Source organism: Drosophila mojavensis, unplaced genomic scaffold (assembly GCF_018153725.1).
Source record: "Drosophila mojavensis isolate 15081-1352.22 unplaced genomic scaffold, ASM1815372v1 contig_16, whole genome shotgun sequence".
Lineage (NCBI taxonomy): Eukaryota > Metazoa > Arthropoda > Insecta > Diptera > Drosophilidae > Drosophila > Drosophila mojavensis.
The window spans coordinates 8118696-8132915 of record NW_025318693.1 but is presented as its reverse complement, the minus strand read 5'-3'; the positions used below and the strand labels follow the sequence as shown (position 1 = coordinate 8132915).

Below are 14220 nucleotides of genomic sequence, written 5' to 3'. Positions count from 1 at the left end.
ATTTCTTTTAAATCATTTTGCATTTCACACGACTTCTTCAGCTCACTTTCTGCTAAAGATAGAGAAGGATTGCGAGAGAGAGGGAGAGAGGGAGAGAGAGAGAGAGAGAGAGAGAGGGAGGGATTTAGTCCTCTTCAGTGTTATTCTTTCTGCTATAAGAGCGACATCTCGACATATTACGTTGAGTCGCGTATTTTACGCGACCTCTTCAGTTTAAGTCCTGCTGAATAATGATAGAGAGAGAGAAAAACAAAGTGACAGAGTGATAAAGATAATACTGTGGGATGCACAGGTCGCTCTTCAGTTTTTTTCCCACTGCAATTACAACGACTTCTTCACCATTATGAAGATAGAGAGAGTGAGAGAGAGACAGACAGAATGGCATACAACTTTATCCTGCTAGTTTAGAGCTTGTTCTTCAGCTTAAGTTCCACTGCAGAGAGAGAGAGCGAGAGAGAGAGAGAGAAAGAATGGCAGACAGCTCTTCAGCTCTAGTTCCGTTTATTATTTCAAGAAACCTCTTCAGCTCAGAGATTTCCAGCAACTTCTTCAGCTTTAATCTTTCTCCTGTTCAACGACAAGTTAGCTACGGTTAAAGCTTAAATCTTACGGTTTCGAGCTCCAATTCGTGGCTGCTCATCTCAAATTGCTACAACTCGAATCTGACTCACTTAAATCATTATTAAACGATGTCTTTAGCCTTTGATTATATATTTTACTGACCTGCAAGTGATATAACAATTACATATCCATGTCTATATATGCACACAAATATGGTACATGCATGTATGTATGTGAGTGTGTGTGTATTTTACATACCACATGGCAGCACACATCAAACATTTGTGCGGCATTCTTCCCCATCCCCCAGGCCCCAGCTTCGTTTGCCTCCGTCACCTCTCACAAATGAATGCTGGAGACAGTGCGGCATATGCCTTCAGAATATTAATGTATTTTGAACTATGCACTTTATAATTTATATAGTCGAATGTTATATGTATATATAACCTATACGCAGCTGAGTCAGAAATCTACATGGATATATCAAGTCGTGTTTGCAACCCCCAAAAAAAAAGAATGAAATATTGAAACAATTGTGGCATATATGTAGATTGTCTGTGCTCACACGCTCGCTGTCTCTCTTTATCTCTATCTCTCTCTCCCTGACTCGCTCTCTCTGTCACTCTTTGCCCATCTCTCTCTCTCTCTGTGTTTTACTGTGTATCATCACAAGTCATATATGGCATATTGCTGTGGCTAGTAACCTCTTGCACATAATACATAAGTTTATTAAATTTAAATTGGCTTAATTGACCCTCATTCGTTTTCCGTTGCGCCGCTCAATGCGCTTCAATCCAGACAACAGCGACAACAACAACAATAAGACAACGTTGATTCTGGATCTGTGTATATATACAGACATATATATATTTGTGTGTGTGTGTGTGTGTGTGTCGCTTGTTTGCCTCCATTGTGGAGCATTCAAAGTCAATTGAATTTAAACGAATGAAACTACACACAATGTGTAGCAGGAATCTTATTGTAGTTGTTGCTCTCGTTGTTTTTGTTGTTGTTGTAGTTGTAGTTGTTTATTGTTATTGTTGTTGTCGTTGTTGGCTACCACTTGCCTCCATTTGATTGAGTTTGTGGCTGTTGTATCTGCGTCAAGTACTAAAGCTTGTCCAAAAATATGCATTAAATTGCCTGCTCTGTGCTCTGTGTGTGTGTGTGTGTGTGTGTGTGTGTGTGTGTGTGTGTGCAAGATGCAACAAACAATAACTACAACAAATTTAAATAACCAACTACATGAATGCAAATACTTTTCATTTTCATTCTCAAGTGAACAACATAGATTAACAATACGAATAAGTATCAATTGATAGCACTTCACATATGACTAACACAATTTCCTGTGCTGCTCTGCTTGCAGTACTCATGTAGTATGTGAAATGATTAAGAGCGAATGCTGTTGCCGAAATACCCTGTAAGTTTGCCTGAAGAGGGAATTTTTGCACTTTGGTTGAGATTAAAGTTGCTTAAATTGTGAAGGATTCACTTAGACTGAACATTTATTGCGCTATAATCGACAACGAGTCGAGTGCATATCGATATCACGTTTTGAAAAAGTCACATGATATTGACATATAAAATGATATATTTTTAAATTCGGCTTTAATGATAATTGGCATTGTAAGTATGTTTTATAACCACAGCTGTATAACAATATATATCAATATCAATAACATATGCTGCTTATTGCAAGAATGTCAAGAAAAGTTCTAAAAAATGAAAAATATAGTCAACAAATAAAAATTCATATACCATATTCTAATTTGCTAAAGCTTTGAAAAATGACTACAATATATCGATTTATATGGAGTGAATATAAAGATCTTACGATAGATATGTGTTCATCCCTACCTCTCAGATTGAGGTATATTTCAGAAAAACCTTGCTAGATTCAGAGTCCATAATAATACCTCCAGGTTTAATCAATTCGCTTTACACATTATTAACAATTCCAGGGTATACGCCGTGTTAATCATGCAAATTAATCACTTATATTTAATTTGCTATCTAACAAAATTTTCTACTTAGGCTCAATTTTCTATTCTGATTAGGTAAATGTTAATTTTTCGCATTCATTTATATTTAATTAGATGTATATGAGTAAACTCTCAACACACACACACACACACAAACCCATATAGCCAGTTAGTTTTATGCTCAGTTGAGGCCATTTTCTGGTTGCTTTTCACTTCACATTACACAATACCGTTGTGCAGAACTTTTCCTTTGAGTGTCCCACTGCAGTGCAGGCAAATCTTTCCAAATCTTTACAAACACACTGAGAGCTGAGCAGAGCTGAGCGAAGCCACCCGCTGCTGAGCGCCGCTGCCGTTTAACAACTGCACGGGGGTCTCAGCACAGCTTTTCTTCCAAGTTAAGTCGGCGACAAAGCGACATCGACATCGCTGCCGATTGTGATTATCGCGCCTTTTGCGGGGTCTTAACCCCGCACGGAGAATTGACCAGTCGTAGGAGCAACAACTGCTCGTGCCTCTGTCTGTCATGTGTGTGTATATATATATATACATTATATACAGCTATATATATATGTATACTTATATTGCATGTGCCAGCGCAAATGATGTGAAGCACAGTTTAATATTTGCTTTCAATGTAATATATTTAATGTACTCTGGCTGGGCACGATCCATGCTCGAAATCGGCTGTGAGTCTTGTAACGCGCGACCGAGAGAACATTGTCGCTCGAGTGCGATTCTTCAACTGATTTGTGCAGCGATCGCTCGGACAGTCATTGGATTTTTGAAAATAACCATCAATTTATTACCGAGCCGCGATCTTCTCTGTGTGCGTGCGTGCGCGTGTGTAGTGTGTGTGTGTGTGCGTCCGACACGCCGCCCTCATATACATACATACACAAATGTATCTGATGATGTAGTACATCAACTTCAATTCCGCAACAGTAGGAAGAACGAACGACCCGCCCAGCACAGGCAGCCACAGTTGATTATTAACTAAGCCCGGCAAATGTCCCGCATTTATAGATGTAGTCGAAATAGCAGCCCCCTCTTTTCATATGAGATTATTTTATCTCAATGCAGCTTGTTACAGTTTATTTTTTCAATCTTAAATCGCCATCATTGCCGGCTTTTCACACACACTCACACACACAGAGACACAGACAGACGTGCAGAGATTGTGACAAACATACTATATACAGATTTAGAATCAGATTGCCTTCCATATAATAGATTAGACCGAGCCCAAGTGCGAAATCCCCTATGCACACATATACATATGTATATATTCTTTTGTACATATGTATAATTCATAAGCAATATTGCTTGAGGCATTTGGTCAATTGCTAAACCGCTGCTGGGCGTGTGCATTCTATTGAATTGGATGCACTTTGGCACAGGGCAGCATGAGGGTCAATCGGAAACACCCGAAAATTTATGAATATATCACACTATGGGTCACTTAAATACAAAAATATAGAAACTTTCAATGAAACTACCAAATAATGTAATAAAATCAATTGAGTTAAGAAACTGAAATTGAATATGAGAAAACGAAAATTAAAAAAAAAATAAAAACATAAAAAGAAGGCAAGGAATAATTTACAGTTGATATAAAACAAAATTATAAGAAAAAAAAAAAAAAAATATATATATATATATATATATATATATATATATATAATACTAAAATCAATATAAATTTAAGAAAGTTTAAATTACATTATTCAACTATGAATAATAAATATAAAATTAATACATAAAAATATTTCATATATATATATATATATTTAAAAATATAAATATATATATTACAAACAAATATTTCATATTTGAGTGTAGATATTTTAAATATATAGCTATTAAGCTATATATTTAAACTATATCGTACAAAAAATTATAAAAATTAAATAAATGATGAAAATATTTATATTTAACATTTGATAGAAAAAGGATTAGTTAGAATAGAAACACAAATTTTCTTATTTAAAATTTCTTTATAAATGAAGTATAAAAATGGAAAGACATTCCATTAAAACATGTTAATAATTAAAAAAAAAAAAAAAAAGACTTTTAAACCTTTTTGAGAATTACAAAGTTTCATTATAATAAGGCTTAAGCAAATATTTCATACTAAACTAGGTATTTCACTCGACTCTGGATTCTACATATCCTCAAAAATATATATATTTCAAAATATTAAAGTAAGCCATCCGATTTATTGTGAATAGGCTTGATTTGAATAGTATATATGTGCATATGTATAATAACTGACTAATTTACATAATTGTATATATCTATTGATGTCCCTCTCTCTCTCTCTATGTGTCTGTGTGTGTGTGCCGAAAAACGAACTACACTTCTGACAGCTGGATTCACATGTACATATGTATTCACATGCATTCACTTGTATTTGCCTTAGTTGACGGAGGAATTTCAATTAATTCAATTGAAAGTTGGATGGCGCAAGTACGTAAGTAAGTGACATAGTGGGGGACCGTGCCGTGCCGGATCGGACGGAGCGGCATTAATTTGGTCAGCGTCTCTCTAGTCGCTCTAGTGTGAATGTGAATTTAAGATTCAGTGTATGCATTATACAAGATGTGGCTTCCTTATTACGGCGCATACATGATTTAATAGGCACACACACACACACACACACAGTCACACACACACGCGCGCACACGCTTGTAGATGAGGCACGTAAGCGATTGTGAAACTCAGGACAGCAGCAAGTCATCTTAAATAGCTCTTATGGCTCTGAGCTCCGCCCAGCCACCTACTCATAGAGACATAGGCATCGTAGTCTCCAAATACGAGTTTTAAACGTGGCGCTTTCACCGCAGACCTATAAAATGGAACGACTAGGGGCTAAACCCTTGCCCGGTTAGCATAGAATCCACTCATTTCAGTACTACATCGATTTTCGCATACATTGTTTGTTGACGATGACGACGGGCTGCCCTAGGGGGGGAATACATTGTGAGTGTGTGTCTGTGTGGCAGGATTGGGGATTGGGAGTTGGGGGTTGGGGCACACACAAAGATTAAGGTGAAATCCACAAATTTGGCGCAAATGAATTTTCTTTTTATGTTTTTTACACATCTTAAATTTTTTATTATTATGCCATCCTTTGTTGTACATTTTCTATCCTCATTCTATTACACTTAGGTTTCGGTTTCAGTTCGGTTTTCCCCCGCCGGCCCGTGACCGTTGCCACGCCCCTACCACGGCCACGGTCTCAGTTTCGCCTTTTGCCAACCATGTATGCGAATTGGAGAAATTTGCGTGCGTGTTTTGAATGAGAATTTGTTGCATATTCGCCTGCCTGGTTGCCCTTTTCATTCTATTTTCAATTTTTTTTTTTTTCTGTTTCTTTTTTTGGCCAAATGGAAAAAAATAGACGTGCTCAATAGGAGGCAGAAGTCGCCAGCTGTGTAGGTGGTGGCAGCCACAGCCAGTGCCACAGCACTGGCAGCACTTGCTCGCTCACTCGCGTCTATCTGCAGTTATAGGTTGTAGTAAATACATACGGATATGTATGTAAAAATAACAGAGAGTAGCAGAGAGAGAGAGAGAGAGGGTGAACAAAAAACAAAATAATAAAAGGCATCAAATTCCCCTGTTGCGTATGAATTTTTTGGCTTCTCCACTGAAGTAGAAAACATTTTCGCTTTGGGTAAATGTGATTTATATTGATTGTAATCGTGGGAGTGGGCAACCACCTAACTACTACAATGCGCGTCGAGTATCAGAGAGAGCATCAGACAAACGGCGGCAATGGGTACGACAACGATGCCTCGGTTCAGCTATCCAAAAAGCTACGTGAACTCAAAAACCAATTTGTACTTGATAGATTGAATGGTATTAATACATATACACAAGTGTATGCATGTGTGTGTGTGTGTGTGTGTGTGTGTGTGTGTGTATGTATGTAAATATGGACATCGAGTGTGCATCCTATAAGAGCACTTATTAAGATATATTATTATTTTCATTTCAGCTTCAACCCAGCCAAGCCTCACTGTTCTAATGCGGCTTATTCTCTGCTCGTATAAATCACATAAAAAACTGCGTATATGTGTATGTACCTAGGCACAGGGGAGTCCTTGACAGATGAGTTGTCTAAGTGGCGCAGCCATTGAAACCATCGAACCTGAACAACGGATATTCTGACCTAATTGCAAGTGTGATTAAGCAAATATATTCTATGTAATTATGTTAATTGTTTATAAATATGCGCTGAAATTTTAATTGAAATTCTATAATTTTTCCCCCTAAGTAAAAAAATGTAGTTGATAAAAAATGAGCAATTATTCATGTATAAATATCTAAGTTTTGTTATATTATATATTATAATTAATTTTGCTACTCATTCACAAATGTGAAACGAGTATATTGGTTCTGCACAATGTCAAAAGGTATTCTGCAGTCGATAACGCCCCAGGGCAACACTTTTACTTGTTTTTTAACTACTTTAAAAATATGTATAGAAATTTTAGCTTAAATTCTGTTGTTTCACTTTAGACTGAGTCTCGTTTCTCAACTTGATTCTCAATTTTCTTTTAATTGAACAATTATTTAAGACTGTCCTGTCCTTTTTCAGTTGCTCCAGATGCTAGAAGGCAGACGGCCTTTGACTGCTAGAGACAGCCAGAGACCTCTCAATTCAAGTAGATGCTTATTTTTACGATTTTTGCTCTCAAGTTTTGCTTCCTTTTATAAACGGCTTTCTCCACTTTGTTCACAAAGTGAAATGCGAATATTAACTATTATGTTAGCTAACCACGTGTCCGTCTGCAGGTCCGTAAATATAAACACAAAGTGATTTATTTCCCTTTGAACTTTGAAACTTTAAACATGGTTTTTATACTCGCTCATGCCATCAGTTTTATAAATTCAGAAGACTTTTGACTTTTTTCCACAAATCAAGTACAACTATGTTTTGAGCAAAGTAAACGCTTTCATTTACAGACAGTTCTAGTTTGGAATATATGTTCGCTTATAGCACGAGCAGAGCAAAAATATCAATTTCTATCAATATCAATTATAGGCTCGGCCTACTGCAGTCGTGTGACATCGTGACAATTTTATACTTGATAATTGAGTTATTGTTAACCTCTTCACCAGATAGACAATAAATTTTATATATCTTGCTCATGATAATTGTAAACAGAACCAAATGAAATTGAGAAATTAAATGAATGTCCACATTTTGTGTAGAATATATGACAATTTTACATTTGATAATTATGATATTTGTAGCCTTTTCAGAAGGTATCAAATGCATTTTGTGTTCATGAAAGTAATAGTGATGCATTTTTGCACAAAAGTCAAATCAAATAAAATGGTTCGTTGGTTTCGTTGCAAAATGAAAAGATGTTCGCTTTTTGTGTAGAATTGCATGCAAGGAACGTATTTAAGTTTGGGCATGTGAAAAGCAAGTAAAAACTCTATCTTTCAAAGCTTTACAACTTTGATAATCAAGTTGCAGTTGGGTAACAGCTTGTTATAAAGACAGAGTTACAATGAAATGCGCTTTTGGACATAGCAAAATAGAAAATAACATGATTTTCTAATGAACTCAAATTTTTTACAAATTATATAAATAAATAAATAGTTAATTAAAATACAATTGATAAAAATTAACTTTTTAGCTATATGTATATATGTATAAAATAATATGTCCAGTAGACTAACTCTACTATTAAGATGAGATATGAAGGTATGAACTAAAAAAAGAAAATTAATCTATGGTTAGACTTTAAAAACTCCAAACTTCTAAATTTAAGAGACCTGAAAATTTTTGAAGAATTTAAAACCATACTATTTTCTACAAAATCAAAAAAAAAAAACCTATTCACACAATTTTATATATAGAACAAAATGAAGTTCATATTCTTTTACTCCTTTTGCAAAGCTTCGTCCAATTAGAGTGTGCTAATTAGACAATCGACCAATTTAATATATGTATATAATAATAGCTCAGTTATACGGCCATAAACTAGAGTTGAAATTCAAATTGAAATTGCCAAATGAAATCTTCGATTCACATTTTCGCTTCATGGACGTCCAATTGAAAATATTTGTAATAATTTCTCTTTTACGTCCGGCTCTTGTATGTAAGTTATTTTGCAATAAAATTATAGCCACAGAATACGAGACGTATTTTGCTCTGTCACAGGGCAACCTCCCAGCTACCCGCTACCCGCTACCCACTACCCGCTGCCAGCAGCCAGCTGCCAGCTGACTTTGACGTCCAGCCCAAATGCAATTAACGTCTTTTAGTTGAGGGAAAAAGTGGGCACTTTACACCGACAAAACACCTTCCGAATGGAAACTGTGTGCGCGCTGCATATGCAGGCGTTCGTCGCGATGAAAGAGCCCTATTAATGCAGCCCGCACATAAGAACAACAACGGAGATGTTAGTCATGGCATGGCATGGCATCACATCGCATCGCGTGGCATGGGCATGGGCATGGGCATGGCATAGCAGCTACCCCATAGAATGTACGCTGTATGCTGTATGTTGCCGCCATGCAGCATTCGGCTGGTTGCCCCCTATACATCGCTCGCTCACGCTACCACCCTCGCTTCTGCCGCTCGGCCTCACCCTCCGTCGCTCCAGAGTTCGTGGCTGAATGGTTTGAGTGGCATTTGGCTTTGGGCTGCCACGAATTTGACTTTGTGTGACGCATTAGATGAGTAGCTGCTAGCGAGCCGGGCTTGGCATTTCGTGTCAAGGACTTGGACTCCATTTTAATTTTTTTTTTTTTTTTATTTTTTCATTTAATTTTTTCTTCTTCAGCTTCTTTTATTTTGTAAATTTTAATTAGGTTGCAACACGGCTTGTACGTGCTAAAAATCACATATCTGGCTTCTAGAGAAAGGAAAAGCAGCGCACTGCAATGGCATCGTCTAATTACCTCTGCCTTTATCGCCGAAGGTTAACATCAAACCCCAAAGTCATGCGCTCACATCCACATAAATCACATACACACCACCTCCCCACACACACACACGCACATATATATATAGAGAGAGAAAGATTCTCCTGCTCAAGCTCTCGTTCTTTGTGGGCAATTTGTCAAATGCTGAATTTCGCCCAAACCATTGGACGTGCGCCGTGATTAACATAAAACGCAACCACAGTGGCTTGCTACCAATGTCTGGCTGCAAACTTTGTTAATAATGCTTCTCGGAATCGAGCATCAATCTGTGCCCACCTGTCTCACTGTCTGTCCGTCTGCCCTGGTCCTAGCTTCACCAGTCAGAGTGCGTTAAATATGACATATGCTTTGACTTGTGCCCGCCAGATAAAACTGTCTGAAAGCAAATAATTATGCTGCGGCAGACCGAGCACATCGAGCACACCGAGCACACCGTGCGGACCGAGCAGGCAAGCGATAGGCTTTGCTCGGTTTACTTAAGGATCTGGTTAGCTGATTTTATTATGAAGCACATCATTCAACCAGTGGAATTTGTTCTGCCCAACAAATTTCTTTTCATCCGCACACATATGTAAGGACAAAACAAGACAGAAACAAAATAAAAACAAATACATATGTGTGTGTTAGCCCGGCTACAACTCACTCGCCTGGCTGCTTGGGCGACTTTTTGCCTGCGCCAGCCAAAGCCGAGCTACTTATGCAAATAAACGTGGGGTGTGCGAATGGGCGTGGACTTCGGTGGGCGTGTGCCACGCCGTGTGGCTAGCTGTTTGGGCATTGCCTAACTCGCTCCACGTTGGCCCCCTCCCCCGCTGGCTCGTTTGCTTGCTGTGAAGCATATGGAAATACGATACTGTTAATTAATTTACGCTTTTATTGCCATTCTTGGCTTCCACTCGGCAATTTGTGCTGAGCAGGCGGGCCACAAGCAGCATATGCATGCGGCCCATGTCAAAACTGGGCTCAGGTCAGAGTTCATATGTAAAAATATAGTAAATCAAAAGGTCGTAAACAGGAGACACAGGCTAAATAAATAAATATGTTAAAAGTTACAATTGTTCAATTTCAGATATTGACAAATTTGCTTAGTATTTACGGATTATTAAAAAATTATGTATAATAATAAAATATAAAAAATAAAAAATAAAATATATATAGATGTACACATATATATAAAATTATAATATACAAAAAAAACAAACAAAAAAACAGTATTCATAACAAAACTTATTTGGTGCAATATATATCTTAAAAATAAATGAAATGAATAAATAAAAATGTTAATAATAACAAACAATAAATATAAAAACATATACATATTTCTTTGACAAATTTTCAAATTTAAATTTAAATTTAGCAAAGGCTGCCAGATCGATAGATTTTCGTTCAGTTAAGTTGATTGTTATGTACACAAACAAAAGCTAAAAGGCATGCACAAAAGAAAACAAAATCAAGTAAATATCGTAAAGAATATAAATACAGGTATGAAATTACCCAGTACTAAATACACGCAAAGGTTGAAGTCCATGCTAAACTAGTACAAAAGTACTTACGATACAAAGTGGAGATATTTGTGCTATCTAAATCTTTATCGTATCGTAATAAATAGGTGCAAATTTTGGTATCAACCCAGTACGATAGTTATTGAGGTAGATGTCCAAACTAAATTTGACGTTAAGTTAAGTTAAATTTAAATTAAGTTGATTGTAATATACACAAACAAAAGCTAAAAGGCATGCACAAAAGAAAACAAAATCAAGTAAATATCGTAAGGAATATAAATACAGATATGAAATTACCAAGTATTAAATACACGCAAAGGTTGAAGCCCATGCTAAACTAGTACTAAAGGACTTACGATACAAAGTGGAGACATTTGTGCTATGAAAATGAATAAATAAAAATTTTAATAATAACAAACTATAAATATAAAAACATATACATATTTCTTTGACCAATTTTCAAATTTAGATTTAAATTTAGCAAACGCTGCCAGATCGATAGATTTTCGTTCAGCTAAGTTGATTGTTATATACACAAACAAAAATTAAAAGGCATGCACAAAAGGAAATAAAATCAAGTAAATATCGTAAGGAATATAAATACAGGTATGAAATTAACCAGTATTAAATACACGTAAGGGTTGAAGTCCATGCTAAACTAGTACAAAAGTACTTACGATACAAAGTGGAGACATTTGTGCTATCTAAATCTTTATCGTATCGTAATAAATAGATGAAAAGTTTGGTATCAATCCAGTACGATAGTTATTGAGGTAGATGTCCAAACTAAATTTGACGTTAAGTTAAGTTAAATTTAAGTTAAGTTGATTGTTATGTACACAAACAAAAGCTAAAAGGCATGCACAAAAGAAAACAAAATCAAGTAAATATCGTAAGGAATATAAATACAGGTATGAAATTACAAAGTATTAAATACACGTAAAGGTTGAAGTCCATGCTAAACTAGTACAAAAGGACTTACGATACAAAGTGGAGACATTTGTGCTATCTAAATCTTTATCGCATCGTAATAAATAGGTGAAAATTTTGGTATCAACCCAGTACGATACTTATTGAGGTAGATGTCCAAACTAAATTTGCCGTTTCTAAAGATTGGGACAAGATTTGAAAGTATATACGTTTAAAATTTTTAATTTTATTTAAACTTTTGAATGCCAGTTGGCAAAGTCGTACAGTGGTGTTGATACATTTGCAATAGAAAGATCGTATCGTCCACGGTCAGTTCGGCCTTGGACAAGGTCTTTATGCGATTTTTGACTTTGTTTAGAATTTCACATTCAGGCGGTGTAAACGTTTCCACAATCTATAGTAAATAAAGTACAATTAAATATATGCACTTAAAATTTAAAGCATAGCCGCGCTTATACCTCTGCAATATATTCGTCTGATTCGCCACGCTCCTTCATCGCCTCCACAATGCTGTCCAGCCTTTGCGATTTCTCAATCAAGCCTTTGTGCTCATGCTTCTCATAGTTCGAACGTCTTATTGTATTATACAAAGACTTGAAACAATTGTCCAGCAGCATACGCACAGTCTACAACGAATAGAGATAATATATGGCCAATTTTAACGCATAGTATTTGCCTACATCTTTCTCTTTGATTTGGAATAGATAGAAAGCCTTAGCAGGGCCACTTCCTCCACCGCCGGGCTTCTTGATAACTTTAACGTGTATAAATTGCTCCTGGAACAGATTGTAGGCGAGCGACTTGGCCTCCTTTGCTGGTATCATAGCCTCCTTTTGCAGATCCTCCTGTTCTATGAATTTCTTGAAACGTATCACCCGAAATATACGCGCCGCCTTCGACCCGAAGCGCTCGGTTATGACAGCCTCCACACAGGCGAAGGCCAGCGACTCGAATGTCTTTTCCATGTCCACCTGATACTGACCGCCGCCCGTATCACCCACTTTGCGCAAGAAACCAAGTGAATCATCCACTGAAAGAAATTTAGGTTTGGTGAAATATTCAAAGATATTTAAGATTTCTTTACCTATCAAACAAATATATTGATCCAAATACTTAATCAACTCCAGATTGTTTGATTTACGCTCAATTTCTTGCTTTATCTCCACAAATGTGATTAAATTTGAGGCTTTCTGTAAATGATAAGGGATTCTCATTAAGAATACTTGGATGCAGTCAAAACTTACTCTTTGCCATGGATCGGTGGTATTATATACGAGGTTCAGAATAAAACTAAAGCATTCGGCTGCATTTTCACCCAATTTTCGCTCAATGGCAAGTTTCATGATATCATCCCGGAACTCTTGATGGAATCGATCATAGTTAAGGCTCCACACGCATGCTGTATCCAAAGCCTTGGACAGAGTCGCCTCGCCTTTTTGTATCTGCGCCAATATCTTTAGATCTATGTTTGGCAGCATAAAGTAATCGCATTCATTTCTCTGGAACTTGGGCACCGCCTCATCCTGCTCATCGCCTGGCACCAGTTCGGGTAATTTAATAATGAAATGATCGGATATCATCTTCAAAAACGTATCTCTATAAGTTTCGGCACTCTCTGCCTTGTTTTCACCATCAGCCAAACATTTGAGCAGCAAGGCAGTGGCCGTTTCCGAACCCGCGTTAAGCAGTTCCTCCGCTATTGAAGCACCAACATTTCCGTACTTGGTTTGTACTAGATGTATGTAGCTAAAAGATTAAGAATGGGTAATTATATATACTTTATCTGGAATCATTCATATAACTAACTGACCGGGAATATCGAAGCAGGCATATCACATCTTCCCGCCTCAGCGCATACTCGGCCAGAAAGGGATTGTTCTTGGATGGTTCAAAGCTAACCAGACGAAATTTGATTAGTACCGACAGAGCGAGCACCACTTCCTTTCGAGCGAAATTCGTGCTGCTCACAATTTGCGACAATGTGCGCGTGGTGGCTGAGAAGAGGCAATCCGCCACGGCCTGCACCACTTTGCCAAAGCATTGCTCTAGTAGAGATGAGCACAGGTGCGCGTAGTCGGCAGACATATTAATTCAGTTCAACAAACTCATTCAGGTTTCATTAAAAACGAACCATCAAAGTATAAACAAACTGACCGGCCACATGAGCACGAGCTGCCGCACAGTATATCGATAGCTCGATATTTCAGTGCTCAAAAGCAATTAAAAAATTGTACCACATAATATATAATTTGGTATATGAATATGAAACTATAAATAGTAGAGTAGACTTT

The 14220-nt window shown here is 36.9% G+C and overlaps 1 protein-coding gene and 1 long non-coding RNA gene across 4 annotated transcripts; one reads left to right on the top strand and one right to left on the bottom strand.

Moving 5' to 3' along the window:
* Positions 1 to 1905: 1905 nt before the first annotated feature.
* On the top strand, positions 1906 to 8135 carry LOC26528488. Of its 3 annotated transcripts, none has more exons than XR_004364235.2 (3): positions 1906 to 1984; positions 4916 to 5023; positions 6550 to 8135. It is a non-coding gene; the product is annotated as an uncharacterized LOC26528488 (long non-coding RNA). The 3 variants fall into 3 exon arrangements; XR_001449551.3 differs by lacking the exon at positions 1906 to 1984 and adding an exon at positions 3164 to 3235 and having other exon boundaries at positions 6550 to 8134; XR_004364236.2 differs by lacking the exon at positions 1906 to 1984 and adding an exon at positions 3191 to 3235 and having other exon boundaries at positions 4969 to 5023.
* Positions 8136 to 12135: 4000 nt separating this feature from the next.
* On the bottom strand, positions 12136 to 14120 carry LOC6573035 (DNA-directed RNA polymerase III subunit RPC3). The gene is made up of 6 exons (XM_001999094.4): positions 13740 to 14120; positions 13174 to 13675; positions 13014 to 13119; positions 12610 to 12959; positions 12388 to 12555; positions 12136 to 12323 (listed from the first exon to the last, which is right to left on the bottom strand). Exons 1-6 carry the CDS (start codon positions 14012 to 14014, stop codon positions 12156 to 12158), a joined length of 1569 nt encoding a protein of 522 aa, XP_001999130.1. The 5' UTR covers positions 14015 to 14120; the 3' UTR covers positions 12136 to 12155.
* Positions 14121 to 14220: the final 100 nt, after the last annotated feature.